This window comes from Chelonoidis abingdonii, chromosome 23, assembly GCF_003597395.2.
Source record: "Chelonoidis abingdonii isolate Lonesome George chromosome 23, CheloAbing_2.0, whole genome shotgun sequence".
In the NCBI taxonomy this organism is placed as follows: Eukaryota; Metazoa; Chordata; order Testudines; family Testudinidae; genus Chelonoidis; species Chelonoidis abingdonii.
Genome location: NC_133791.1, coordinates 4,678,514 through 4,691,852, shown reverse-complemented (window position 1 = coordinate 4,691,852; position 13,339 = coordinate 4,678,514). Strand labels below are relative to the sequence as shown.

At 43.6% G+C, this 13,339-nt stretch overlaps 1 protein-coding gene across 2 annotated transcripts in view; it reads right to left on the bottom strand.

Moving 5' to 3' along the window:
• TTC34 (tetratricopeptide repeat domain 34) overlaps positions 1–13,339 on the bottom strand; it is a 45,553-nt gene that overhangs the window by 19,612 nt on the left and 12,602 nt on the right. For both annotated transcript variants that reach the window (XM_032763790.2, XM_032763791.2), the window contains exon 5: positions 5,091–5,257. In XM_032763790.2, coding sequence (XP_032619681.1) covers positions 5,091–5,257 — 167 coding nt within the window. The remainder of the gene's footprint in view (positions 1–5,090; positions 5,258–13,339) is intronic.

The following is a 13,339-nucleotide window of genomic DNA, read 5'->3' as shown; positions in this document are numbered from 1 at the left end:
CACACTGTGTGTGTGTGTGTGTGTGTGTTCAGACATTTAAAGGGACAGGACATCAGAAATGGGTGCTATGTTTCGGACAGTCATATTTGACCAAAATAGCTGAATGATTAGTATAGACGAAGAGGGGTGGCACAAGGTCATGTAAATCCAGTATCAGTCCTCAGAATAGGACCGAAGAAAGTAGACATATGTGGTGCAGAGGACTTGTTCTCACACCCTCTACATAGGGGTGAATTTCACCCCACCAAAAGAAATTACTAAAGCAAATTCCACTGTAATAATCACTCCAGTTCTTCAGAATTAAAAAAACAAAGAAACAAAACCCCTTAAAAATATCATGCAGAGCTAATAGTACTGATATCAACCCGTGGGGAACTACACAGGGGCAGATTTACACGGATCTCCTCAAACCTAGGCATCCTTCCTCAGAGACCTTACCCTTCATTGCCATCTTTTTAACGTCATTCCTGGAGTCACCACTTGTTCAAGCAATAGCTCCCTGGATCACAGCACAGTATCTGAAATCAGTACCGATAGATGCGTTCCAGCTATTTGTACCACTAATGGGTAACAGTGCTGACAGGGACACTCTACACCAAGATGGTGGCAGTTTTATTATATATTTTGGAAGGTGATTGATTGGGTGAAATACCTAAAAATCAGTCTTTGGACACAAATGCCACTTGTACTCAAAATGAGACATTGCAGCCTGCTCGTAAGTGTTAAGAATGTTTGGTATGTTAGTTCTTGACTCTGTGAAAACACAAACATCTCTGAGCATATGAAATGCGGCAGAAGGAGGGGCACTAGATCAGCTTAGGCCAGCATCTTGTTTTAATAACAGAAGGACTATTGGCTAAAAAGGGATTTTAAGATTGTCAGGAGAAATCACGTCTCTACACTGTAAACCATCTAGGCTTGACTGCTTCTGATTACAACTTGCTTGCAAAGTCAAAGGATATTAAACCTGCTTCTAATGAATGTGCATACAATGTTCCCGATGTTCATTCACTTGGGAAAGGTTTTCGCATGGATTGATAACTGCTGTCCAAGCCAAAATAAACATGAACACTCTGGATCACTTTCAGGGGGCATTATATCATGTAGTTCATCTCCTGACAGAGACATTTTTCACTTTTTACAAGATTTTACTCTGATGTCAGACAGGTGGTTCTGCTGCACAATACCCATGCGTCTGACGAAGTGGGTATTCACCCACGAAAGCTCACGCTCCAAAACGTCTGTTAGTCTATAAGGTGCCACAGGATTCTCTGCTGCTTTTACATGACTAGGGTGTTATTTACTTATTTGCAGAAAGGTGGCATGATTGCAAAAAGGGGAATTGTTAAAGATTAGTAGTGGACGACAGAGAAATCACAAAAGAGTCAGGACATCTGGGTTCTATTTCCAGCTCTCCCATTGACTTGCTGCGCCACTTTAGGTGAATTAGTCAACATCTGTGCAGTGCTTCAAACATTGCAGGTGGAATTTCAAAAGCATTTATCATTGATCAAACTCCACTTCCACTGAAGTCAACTCCCATTAACCTCAGTGGGAGCAGAGTTAGGCCAATGCTGACTGCTTTTGAAAAATGCCATTCCTAAAGCACTATGCAAATGCTAGATACTACTAGATATAGTGGGGAGGGGCAAGCATCTTTACTTTTTTTCATTTCACCTCTCACACATAGGTTGCCTGCTGAATTTTGAATACTCCAATCACCGCGTTGGAATATCTTTGATGGAGGCATTCATATAAATTATACAGCTACTGGAGGGGAGCGAATTCACAAATGCACCCATGAATCTGAAATTGCCAAATTCCATCCGAATAGCCAAACGTTGGCTCAGCTCTGTGTATGACCTGGGGAAAGTCACATAGTCTCTCTGGGCCTCCTTTCAGAGATTTAGAAAAAATATGTCAATACGAATACAATATTATTGTTATTATTAGAATTGCAGGATTACCTAGGGAGCCCAATCATGAACCAGGACTCTATCGTGCTAAGCGTGGTTCAAAAGACAGTCACTATCTGCAAGAGTTTACAGTCTAAGCAAGGACCTCATGAGGGTGTTGTGAAGCATTCTATAGAAAACATTGATGGAGCCAAACCAAGACTCCAGATCCCAATTCTCCTGGGAAAGAATTCATTAAGGATCCTATTTAGAGCCTACTGAAATCAAAGGAAAGACTCCCATGGGATTTGGACCACACTCTCAATACTTCACTACCAGTATCTTGCTCAGGTCTAGTCAGACCCATCGGAGGGGTTTATATGAACTGAGTGTGTATCCGTGTGGGGGAAGGATCTTGGTCTATTCCCTAGTGATCAGGTGTCCGTATCCTAGCTGGCCTCCTTCAGGGCCAAGAACTGAATAGGCCATGGAGCCTGAGTTATCTTTGCACCGCTAGAGGTGGGTTTTTTTCCAGCTGAAGGTTAAGGAACACTGGTTAGACAATACGTAGAGGGCTTACATGGATGCTGTCTAGGCCAATGCTGACCTATGGCTAAATCAAGGATTTTAGTGTCTAGCTCACTCAGTCTGGCACTATTCAGCTATGCACAAAACTTGACATAAAGCCTATGCTTTGTTTGACTACATACATGGCAGCACATGGCTAGAAGTTCTGCACGTTTTTCACCTGCAGAGCAAGTTGTTATTTCATCAATGAGAGAGAGATGTTCTATGGACTCTCTATCATGCCTCTGAGCCTCCTCTCTGGTATTTCATTCTGCAACCTACAGGAAGGACTTCATGGGATAGTTATGTGAGAACTACATGGGTCTACACCATACTCAGCGTGAAGGAAGAAGCAGCACAGGGTGTATGCTTAGCACAACCAAATGCCTGCACTGGGCAAAGCTCACCTTGTGCAGAGGGTCAGCACAGTGCCTATGAGAACCATTCCGCTCCTTAAAATGGCACTTGAGTGAGCCTTACATGGGATCTGAACCTGGCACGATCACTATGATGTGTGGAATTGGTAGGAAAAAAGGCTTCTCAATGCCCTATCATACACAAATAATCACTTTCCATTCCCAAAACCCAGGATGTGCCCTGTACCATGCTAACCACTTCTTTTGGATGGATGTTTAAAGGAGAGATCTGCCAACAGCCTGGCAGGGTTTGAGACTCAGATCAGAGTGTTGCTCAGATAGAATAATGTTCTTGATAAAGTGCTTCCCTGGTTGTGAGACTCCGTGCACTGGAAGAGCAGTCACAGCATTCCAACAGCCAATACAAACACAATAAAACACTGGAAGAAAATGAGGCAACTCCTCCATTGCACAGAGTGAGGGAAAGGAGCTCTGCGGATGCCAAAATAATTGGATAAATAGACAGAAAAATATTCCTGATGGAGGCAGGAAATCATATTTAGACCTAGTAATTCTAAGCACATAATTCAGGAAGAAATTGCTGTCATGAAACAGTTTCTGTTCTGTTCCTCTGGTATAAATCCAGAGGTAAGCCACTCAGGCCAATGGAATTATTCTGGACTTACAAAGGAGTAAATGAGGGCAGACTTTGGCTCAGCAGGTGTAAACTGACATAGTTCCAATGAATTCAATGGAGCTGTGCCAGTTTATAATTGCCTAGGACCTGGCCCAGTACCTCCAATGTTGCTTAGTTCAGTGGTGCTTTGAGATCTACTGATGGAAAGTGCTATATAACAGCTGAGTATTATTATTATTAAATACTGGCTCTGCAAGAGGCAGATGATGCAGGTAAAAGTCTGACATGTGTCACTTAGCTTGAGGGTAATGTATGAAGCCCTGAAGTGTGACATACCACAAATCAGAAGTGGTTATGCTGTGTAGATGCAGCAGTGTTGGTCATATTATGGTTTGGCATCGAGTGCTGCTAGCCTCTTTTTCCACTGGAACAGACAATGTAGCAGCAAATGTAAGAGGGGCCTTTTTGTAGCATTGCATATGATTGCATGGTAGTGACGCAAATGAGGGTATGACTACGGGTTCTCATTCCTCTCCTCTAGACACAGGCAATTGAGTTAGTAATTGAGGGGGAGGAATAGACATGCACACAGGAAGAGCAGGATACTGCTTTGAGCAATGGCTTTGATCTCGCATCACATGCTGCCTGAGAGCAGCATGTTTCTGCTCTGGAGCCTAGGCAGTGAATGATCGGGGCAAGTACCCTGGGCCACACTGGGTCAGGCCTTTTGCATGCAGCAGAGCTTTTGAATAATCTTAACGGGCGTCTGCACACGCAGTCCACGTATTTTACCATTTACAAGACATTTTTAGGTCTTAAAATAATATTTCGTCTTCTTGGCAGCACTAAGTGCAGCCCACACATACAGAGTGTGGTGCTCGGGCCCCTGTAGATACTGGGCCACGTGTAGCGGCGAATGAGCCTGCTATGATCTTGATGCTAACATGTCCGCCTCTTTCCACTCACACAGCTGAGGCTTATGCTCAGATCCAGACATGCTCCGTTCAAGCCCCATTACTAACAACCCACCCAGGACACTGTGATTCTCACCTAGGGGTATGTGCACTCCTAGGGGTGGGCAGACGTCTTCCAGGGGATACAGCAACTCATTTAGATATTTGCCTAGTTTTACAACAGGCTGCATAAAAAGCACTAGCAAAGTCAGTACAAAGTAAAATTTCATACAGACGATGACTTGCTCTGTATCCTGTACACTAAAATGTAAGTGCAGTATTTATATTCCAATGGATTTATTTTCTAATATGGTAAAAATTAGAAAGTAAGTAATTTTTTGGTAACAGCGTGCTGTAAAACTTTTTGTATTTTTATGTCTGATTTGTTAAGCAAGTAATTTTTAAGTGAGGTGCAACTTGGGGATATGCAAGACAAATCAGATTCCTGAAAGGGGTACAGTAGTCTGGAAAGTTTGAGAGCCACTGGTGTAATATATATATGGACTTAGGCCCAGGCATCAATGCATATAGGGCCCAACCTTCACCCCATTTCAAATCGATGGCAGATTTCCCATTGATTTCAGTGGGGGCATGGTCAGACACATGGAACCTGAGATCGTTCTTACAAATATTTTATATTTACTGGGCAACGTGTGACATTAATCCAACACAACAACAATACCTTCTGCTGGTTCAGGGCAAGGTAAATGAATCCCCTTCCGCTCAGGGCCTGTATATTTCTAGGGTCCTCCTTCAGGATGGCATTAAAATCAAAAATAGCAGTTTTCTTCTGGCCAAGGTGTCCATAACATCGAGCCCTGGTGAGAAGGGACTCTTCAGCGTAGCCACCTGGGCAAGAGAGAAATGTGCAAATCAAACAGAAAGGATGATACAGCCTTCTAGTGAGAGAGCTCCAAAACTGGGACTGTGGGTGAGATCACACCCCAGGCAGCATGCTCTGCTCCACAACAGCCCTATTTAGAGGACTTAGGTGGTACATGGCTCTTTTGCTCCCTCGTGTAGCAGGACGTAAGGCCAGCCAGCTATTGAGCTCTGAGCCTGGGGTAGAACAGCAGGAGATTGCGTTGGGGCTCGGTCCCCAGTGGTTGGAAAGCTGGGCAAAAATATTTAAGCAGAATGGTGATGAAGAAACCTATCCAAAAAATGCAAAATTCTCCCCAGTGCACAAGAACCTAAACACCCCTTTCAAGCCCTCAGGATCTAATCTTACTTCCTACTGAACTCCATAGGAATTTTGCTGTTTGATTCAGTGAGACCAGTATCCAGCTCTTAGCAGAGTGTTTAGTGGTTCAGCAGGGCCTTTCAGCTGCACTAGGGGAATTAAATGGGACTTAAGTGGTGCACAGGGCTGGGCTGGCTCCCCGCACAGAGGTGACTTTCACCCTTCAAGACTAAGTGTGTGAGGGGCACTGAAGAGATTATTTTGCATGTGAAGCGCAGCAACGTTATGGCTCCAATGTTCAGACTCACATCAAGTGGTTTATTTGCACTCAGCTGTCAAATACCGATGCTGCAATCAGCATTTGCATCCTGTATTTCCTTGTGCTTTATCATGTCGCTAAGTTTAGTTCTGCCTTCCTTATGCTGAGTGGCATCCGACTCTGCGACTAATACCATGTTCTCAATAGGATGGCTCCAAGTGAGCAGAGACAGCCCCTTAGGCAACTGAGATTTTACTCTTCACTTTCCCAGTGACTGTTGCTCTTCGGAGTTTTTATCAAGTAACTGTCCAAGGTCTCTTGGATGTCTCCTCTGAAAGCATAATTGGTTCTTAATGTCTATTTGAACAGTATAATTTGTTTTGATAATCTCCCCCTAACCTGATGTGTCAGAAAAATAAAGGAAGGAAAATGGTAACTTCCCAAGTGAAATTTCTAAAATGATACCTCCCCAATGGACATATTCCTGACCTTCCTCCCACGTTGCTGCACTTGCTACAGTTATGATAACTGCAGGGGACTTGAAACCTTGAAAACGTGTAGGGTGGGAACCGCACGGCATGGAGAGACGCAGCTGTTTGGTTTCTGTCAACTGCAGCATTTTGAATCAGCTGTTCACTGCACCCCTTCCATCCCTGCTGCACACAGATAACACATGATGCAGCCAGTTACACAGAAAAGTGATCATGTCTCTTGTGAGCTTGGCTGTTTGCATTTTCTGTCTCTCCAACTTTCCATATGGAAATGGTCCTTGACACTGAGGATGAAAAGCCAGTATCAACAGTGTGGGTTAGATTGTGACTTGGACTCACATATCAGTGATGTGGGGTAGGAGCCCCGCTACTTGCGGAAGCTACCCGGACCTAGGGCAGTAGATAGAAGGGGAGTGTTTGGGATGGGTGGGAAATGGGCAGAGCCCCCTATGCGCTGGCTGGCATGAGGGGGTGGTATATGCCAGCCATAAATTACTACCCCCTGGAAGCAGCAAGGATGCAGGCAGAGAATCAGGATTCATTTGGGGATGCTCCATTCTAGCTGAGGTAAACAAAAGTGTTCACAACCGTTCCACTGCACTAGAGATAGTGGCAAGGTTCATATCCCTATGTTACATCATGATAATAACCCAAGGATGTGGAATCTCTGGAGCCATTTCCCTGTAGCCCCTCACCCAAGCTCTGATTGTCTCAGCTGCTAACCAAAGCTGCTTTCCCTTAGCGACAGCACTTTTACTAATGGCATGTTTCTTCCACTTCCCTACTCAATGCCTTGGCCGGGATTTGTACATCAACAGAATCCTCGTTCCCCAGCAGAAGTGGAGAAACCAGGCTTTGCACATCAGGCAGCAAGAGAAAGAAGACTATAGAGTCTGAGGCAGAACTCCAGTTAAATACAGCAGTTTAAATCAGCAAGCAGCCAAGGTCTGCATTCCCCAGAGAATGGCTGTCTAACCTTTGGAGGAATAGGCGTGCCCCAGCTCCTTAACTGTAACATGGGGGGGGGGGGTCCTTATTTCACAGTTGTGAAAATTAATTAATGCTTGTGAGGTATCCAGATGTTTAATTGATAACGGCCATATAAGTACCTAGGTGAATAGCAGCTGTGTCCAAAGGGATCTTGCCCTATGCACACTTGTAATGATAGCTGTAGTAAACTTAGCCATTAACATTATAATTTATTTCACCCGTTCAGTAATAAAGGAAATTAAAAACTGTGCACAGCTTCAATGCTTTCCCTTAAAATGTTTACAGCATCAGCCTCTTGGACCTCAGTGATATTTAACCAACAATTATATTTTACTCAGTAAAACAAAACAAAGACACTGATGATCAAAGAAGTTTAAAAATAATAATAATGTTTTAGCTTTTAAAAAAAATATTTGCTTTTAAAGCATGTACATGGGGAAAATAAGCTTTCGCCGAAGTTTTTCAAAAGGATAGAGGATGAGTTACTCCCACCTAGTGGAGATCTCCATATGGAGTGCTGCAGGACAAGTTTTATTTAAAGTTGGAGGCATTCAATTTTAGTTAGATCAGTGCGAGCAGATCCCTGTGTCTGTGTGGATCCAATTACAGGACTAGGCCCTGAATTGGTAAATATGGACAAATTACTGATTTCTCCCTTCACCCAAAAAAACAACTTTACCTGCTTTGTAAAGTATTTTGAGATCCTTGAATGAAAAAGTGACATGCAAAGTATTTTTGTTCTAATTTGGCTTTCAACAACAATAGATGATGCTCATGCAAAACCCTCTAGGCCGCCTCACAATTAATACAACTTGCAGTAACATAATGATGATCATCCGGCAGTTTTAAATAATCATATGGGTTACAAATGATGGCAGCCAGCCAACAAGAGAAAAGCCCTTTCACCACACCAGAGACGTACCCTCAGCCTTCCCACAAAGCATGCCAAACAACTGGATTTTGCATGGTGTCCAGAAGGCCATTGAGCCTAGACTATATTGGACCAAGGTGGGGACAATTTATTGTTATTACTTAAAGGGTGGTCCCACAGGTGTAGATTTGTGCAGCTTTTTTCATCTGTGTTACGTTTTAAAACAGATATATAACAATGAAAAGAATAATTGTATTTGAAGAAGTTCCACAGAGGCAGCAATCCTTGTCCTTTTGGCGGCTAGCACATAACAAAAAAGGCCGAGCTCTTTCACCCATGGAGCTTAAAGACCTTTACAAAGGAAGGTAAAAATAACTGACACTGGGGCACAGAGAGGAAGTGACTTTCTCAAGGTCACCAAGCAAGCAATGGGACCCTTGTCTGCCTTTTCTAGTGCTCAGCCCACGAAGCCACACTGTACAACTCTGCATTTGCCAAGAACTGTTTGTGAAAGGATCTCAGAGTGCCACAAAAGTCTTATCTGAGCCTGATAGCACCTATGACAGGTCTGCAGGTCCACCCATTTAAAGCCACTACACTGAAACCGACAGGTTAAAAATAATGTGTACAGCAAGTCGGTGGCTGAGCTGGCATAGAGCATAGGAATCCCACAAAGGTAGTTTTGTTTTTGGTGATGCTGTCGTCACATAGAATATTGAATGCTATTACAATTCATTTCAAAGAGCAGCTGAGGATGGAGACCAAGATGGAAAATATTTACTAACTCATCCATGTCCAACGCTCTCCAGCTACCTGCCATTATCATAACATGTCAGTGTTTGAAACATCCTGTCAAAATGCCAGAGCCAGCTAAAGACTCCTGGTGAATAAAATGAGATAGCGCTATATAAAAAAGGAATATTTTACTTCTCAGGCGAGCCTTCCCACATGAAATGCTTTGCCAATTAGTCTTGAGAGAATAATTCCAGCACGCTGTATGCTGGAGATAATCAATTTCTGAAAGTGACTAAGAAGATATGGGAAAAGGTACCTCTAACAGTGATCTATGAAAACAGATAGTGGCTGCTTTGCTTAGAGCAGATGTGTAGCTGCAATTTGTGTTATAATCTAGTGCTTTGATTGCAGCAGTGCGCTACATTCCCAGTCAGAAAGAGGGGTCCCAGTGTGCTCGGCGATGCACAAATGCAGTCCCTTTGCCAAAGAGTTTACAAAGACAAAAAGCAAAAAGAACGTTGTGACAAAGATGGAGAAGGAAGGCAGAGGGTAACACCAGTAAGATCATGCAGTTACACATCTCAGTCAGGGGCCCAGATTGCTGGCTCCAAATAAAATAAACAAATCAATACACAATGGATCTCCCCAGCTGGCTGTCATTACTTTCTGATTATGGGCAGGTGTCCCAGCAGAAGTGGGTGTCCTGACGGGATTTGAGGGAGGAGCTTGTAATTAGCTACGTATGAAATTTTCAGATGTGGCCCATGCTTTTTGTTGCCGTATTTGACACCCAGAGTTTCTGAAAAATTGGGGCACCAAAGTCAGCAGCCACATTTGAAACTGTTAGGAGAGAGGTGCATTCAGTGGAAGTTCTGAAAACCAGGCCCTAGATCTCTGAAGCTGGGCACCCAGAACTGAAGCACTCAGAGTTAGTAAATCCTCTAGAAAATCTAGGCCTAAGGGAAAGACTCACATTGACATCATTGAGCTTGGGGTAAGGTCTTCAGTTATCTGCCTAAGGCCATACATGCAGGGCAGACCTGGAAGCAGAATGCAGGTCTCCTGGGTTCCAGGCGTGGGCCTTGTCTGATGGAGCACACTACCTTCCTCATGCATTCAATACATGGATACTTTCTTTTTGCTGCTTAATTTTTATTGCTTGCAATTTTAAAGGTAGGGGAGATTAAAAGGGTTAAAAAAAATGTTTTTGCTTGACAGAAATGACCATCCAAGAGACTCAGAACAGACAATAATCCCATTGCTTAATATGCCACTAGAAAGTGTCCAGATGTCATGGTGCTGAGGGGGATATAATAACCTATATAGAAGAGGAGAGAACCAAATTCTCTTCTGGTACAAATGAAACCAGTGGTGCTTGGTCATTCACCCAGCAGAGATCCTGGCTCTCAGTTTGTTTAGGCTTAGAGTTCTGTTGAACTTCCATCTTTGTGTTCCATTGGCCCTCATTTTGGTGGGCTGTTGGTCAGTTTCCATTTCATGTTATTTCATTTGATGGCCACTGTTTCAGTCAACATTTGCCAAACTGACAACTAACAAGACCTGCTTTTCAGAGCAATGCAGCAGGCTCACAAAGGTGACAGCTGCTCTTTTGTGGCTGTATTTATTTATTTACCAAACCCTCTTAGGTTATTTGAGGTTCCCTCAGAAGAGGGATTGCTTAGCATTCCTTTTCTGCATCTTTGTCCTTGAAAATGTCTGCATGCAGTTAAGAGAAATCCCACAATTGCTGTTGGTTAGGTTTCTGCTGTTTGTCATGAAATTGCTTTGATCAGACAGTTTGAGTTGAGTTTCCTAGGAAACCTGGAAAGCTTCTCTCTAGGAAGGTATAATGGTCCCTTCTCCTCCTTCACTCATTGGTGGGAACTGGACCTGGACCTGTCAAAGGAAACAGTGTGGTGCTGCAGCCAAAGAAATCAGAGATGCTGTTGATATTTGGAACCAAACCAAGAGGGAAAAAGCACTTCTCCATTATACCCTAGCAAAGAGCAGCGTTCCTTTCTGGTGCAGAGCAAAGGGAGCCACACTACCCAATGTAGCTCCAAAGGGGCATGATATGGCAACTTACCCAGTATGGCCAGGCCCCAGCTAGTTAGGAGGACACCTCTGAAGGTTTAGTAGATACAACCTACAAGTGGCAGCACACTGGGAGAAAGAATATCCTGGGAGGGGATACTGGGAGGCAGAAGCAGAATCATTTAGCAGTGAAAGGAGTTGGTTGGATCAGATGGGATGGAATCAGAAAATGCACACTACTCTGCTTTGGATAATAACCCAGACAGGTCTGTCTCACTGTCTTGCCATATAATGCCATAGGTCAAGACATGTGAATGTGTGATATTAGGATTCCCTTTCCTGTGATCCGAAAAAATCAATCATTTGGCTGTGAAATGCACAATATATTCATCTGAAGGTTGCAGAACATGAATCTCTCATTCATTCACGCACCTCCTTCCTTTCAAAGCAATTTCGATAAGCATCTTCATGTACTGAGGATTGTGATCAATAACAGCGGTGCCCCCATATTGGATCCATTGTAAAAAATTTTTCCTTGGGAGGTCAGTGAGTGCAGTCTTTCGCATAGCTGCTTGGAGAGATGTGCCAGAGGATGCCCATCTAGCAATTCCTTTTCAGTTACAAGGCTTTCACCCTCAAGATATGCTCCAAACTTCCTCATCAAATGCTATTAATATTTGTGGGGCTGTAATGATCCGCACCAATAAAAGACCATGTCCATTTCTTAACAAGCATCTGCACCAGCAGGTGGGAAGCTGATAAGCCAGAATGCACTGGCTGTAGAACTGAGCTACCTCAAGGCAATTAGCAGTTTTCCTTTTCTTTTCATGATCTCTCTTCTTCTAGATGCTACTGTCATAACATTTGCTCTGAGTGAAAGTCAGATTTCCATAAGAATAGAGTTCTGCTTAGAATGTGCCAGAGATGTTTCCATATTAGCTCAGCCCCTCTCTTTGGGGAAAGCTGAGATAATGTTTCACCTCTAATGCCTACAGCCAGGTGTGTAACCTTTTAGCAAGGAATGCATCTGAAACACCCACAAACTCATGGGAGCAGGGAAGCTCAGCAGTGGGTAAGCGGGATTTGGGTGGCATTTATAATATTTACCATAGGTTAACACAGAGGAAACAGAACATATCCCATCAACATGATTAACATGGGAGGTTTCAGGGCACTAAATGGTTTAGCAAACTGAGAATGGGATATGGAGCCCTCTCCGGCTATGTAGTCTGGTCCAGACTGGAACTAATCCAGAAGCCATTCCAAGCCACTTGCCATCTGTGTGAAACAAATCCTGTGTGAAACAAGGCAGCGATCATGGGGAGAAGTTTCAAAAGTGATCTTAGACACTAAGGACCCTATGTTAATAGGACTTCATTGTAAAATTTTCAAACGGGCTTAAAAGACGTAGGTCCTTAATCCCACTGGTGAAGTAGAGCCTTAAACCCTGGGCTCCTCAGTGACATACTTTTGAAAATTTTACTCTATGAGACAAAGTGACCACATGACCGCAGCCCCAAAACACGATTACAATCATTTATGAGAACAGCCAGAATGCGTCAGAGCAATGGTCCATCTAGTCCACTATCCTGGCTTCTGATAGCAGATGGTGCCAGATGCTTCAGAAGAAATGAACAGGTGATCCATCCCCTGTCGTCCAGAAGTTTAGGGATTCCCACAGCATGGGGTTGCGTCCCTGAACATCTTGGCTAATAGCCATTGATGGACCTACCCTCCATGAACTTATCTTTGACTGTGCGTTGAGTGAAGAAGTCCTTCCTTATGTTTGGTTAAAACCTGCTGCCTATTAATTTCACCAGGTGACCCCCGATTCTTGTGTTTTGTGACCAGGTAACTAATACTTCCTTATTCTCTTTCTCTGCACCAGTCATGATTTTATAGACCTTTGTCATATCCTCCCCTTAATCGTCTCTTTTCTAAGCTGAACAGTCCCAGCCATTTTAATTGCTCCTTGAATTATTAATTACTTATTCTACAGTAGTGTCTAGAGGCCCTCATTGTGCTGGGTGCTGCACAAGGACACAGAGAAACTGTCCCCTTATAGAGCTAGCAGTAGACATAGAGAAGATGTGGGAGCGGAAAGCGAGGTGAAGTGACTTACCCAAGGTCATGCAACAGGTCAGCAGCAGAGCTGAGAACAGTAACCAGATCTCCTGAGTCTTAGGGTATGTCTACACTGCACGATTATTTCGAATTAGCTTAAACCGATATTACAAAACAGATCTAATAAAATCGGTTTAGCGCGTCCACAGTGGGATCACGAAATCGATTGTTTGCGTCCATGGTCCAAAGCTATCATCGATTTCAGGAGCGGTGCACTGTGGGTAGCTGTTCCTCAGCTATCCCA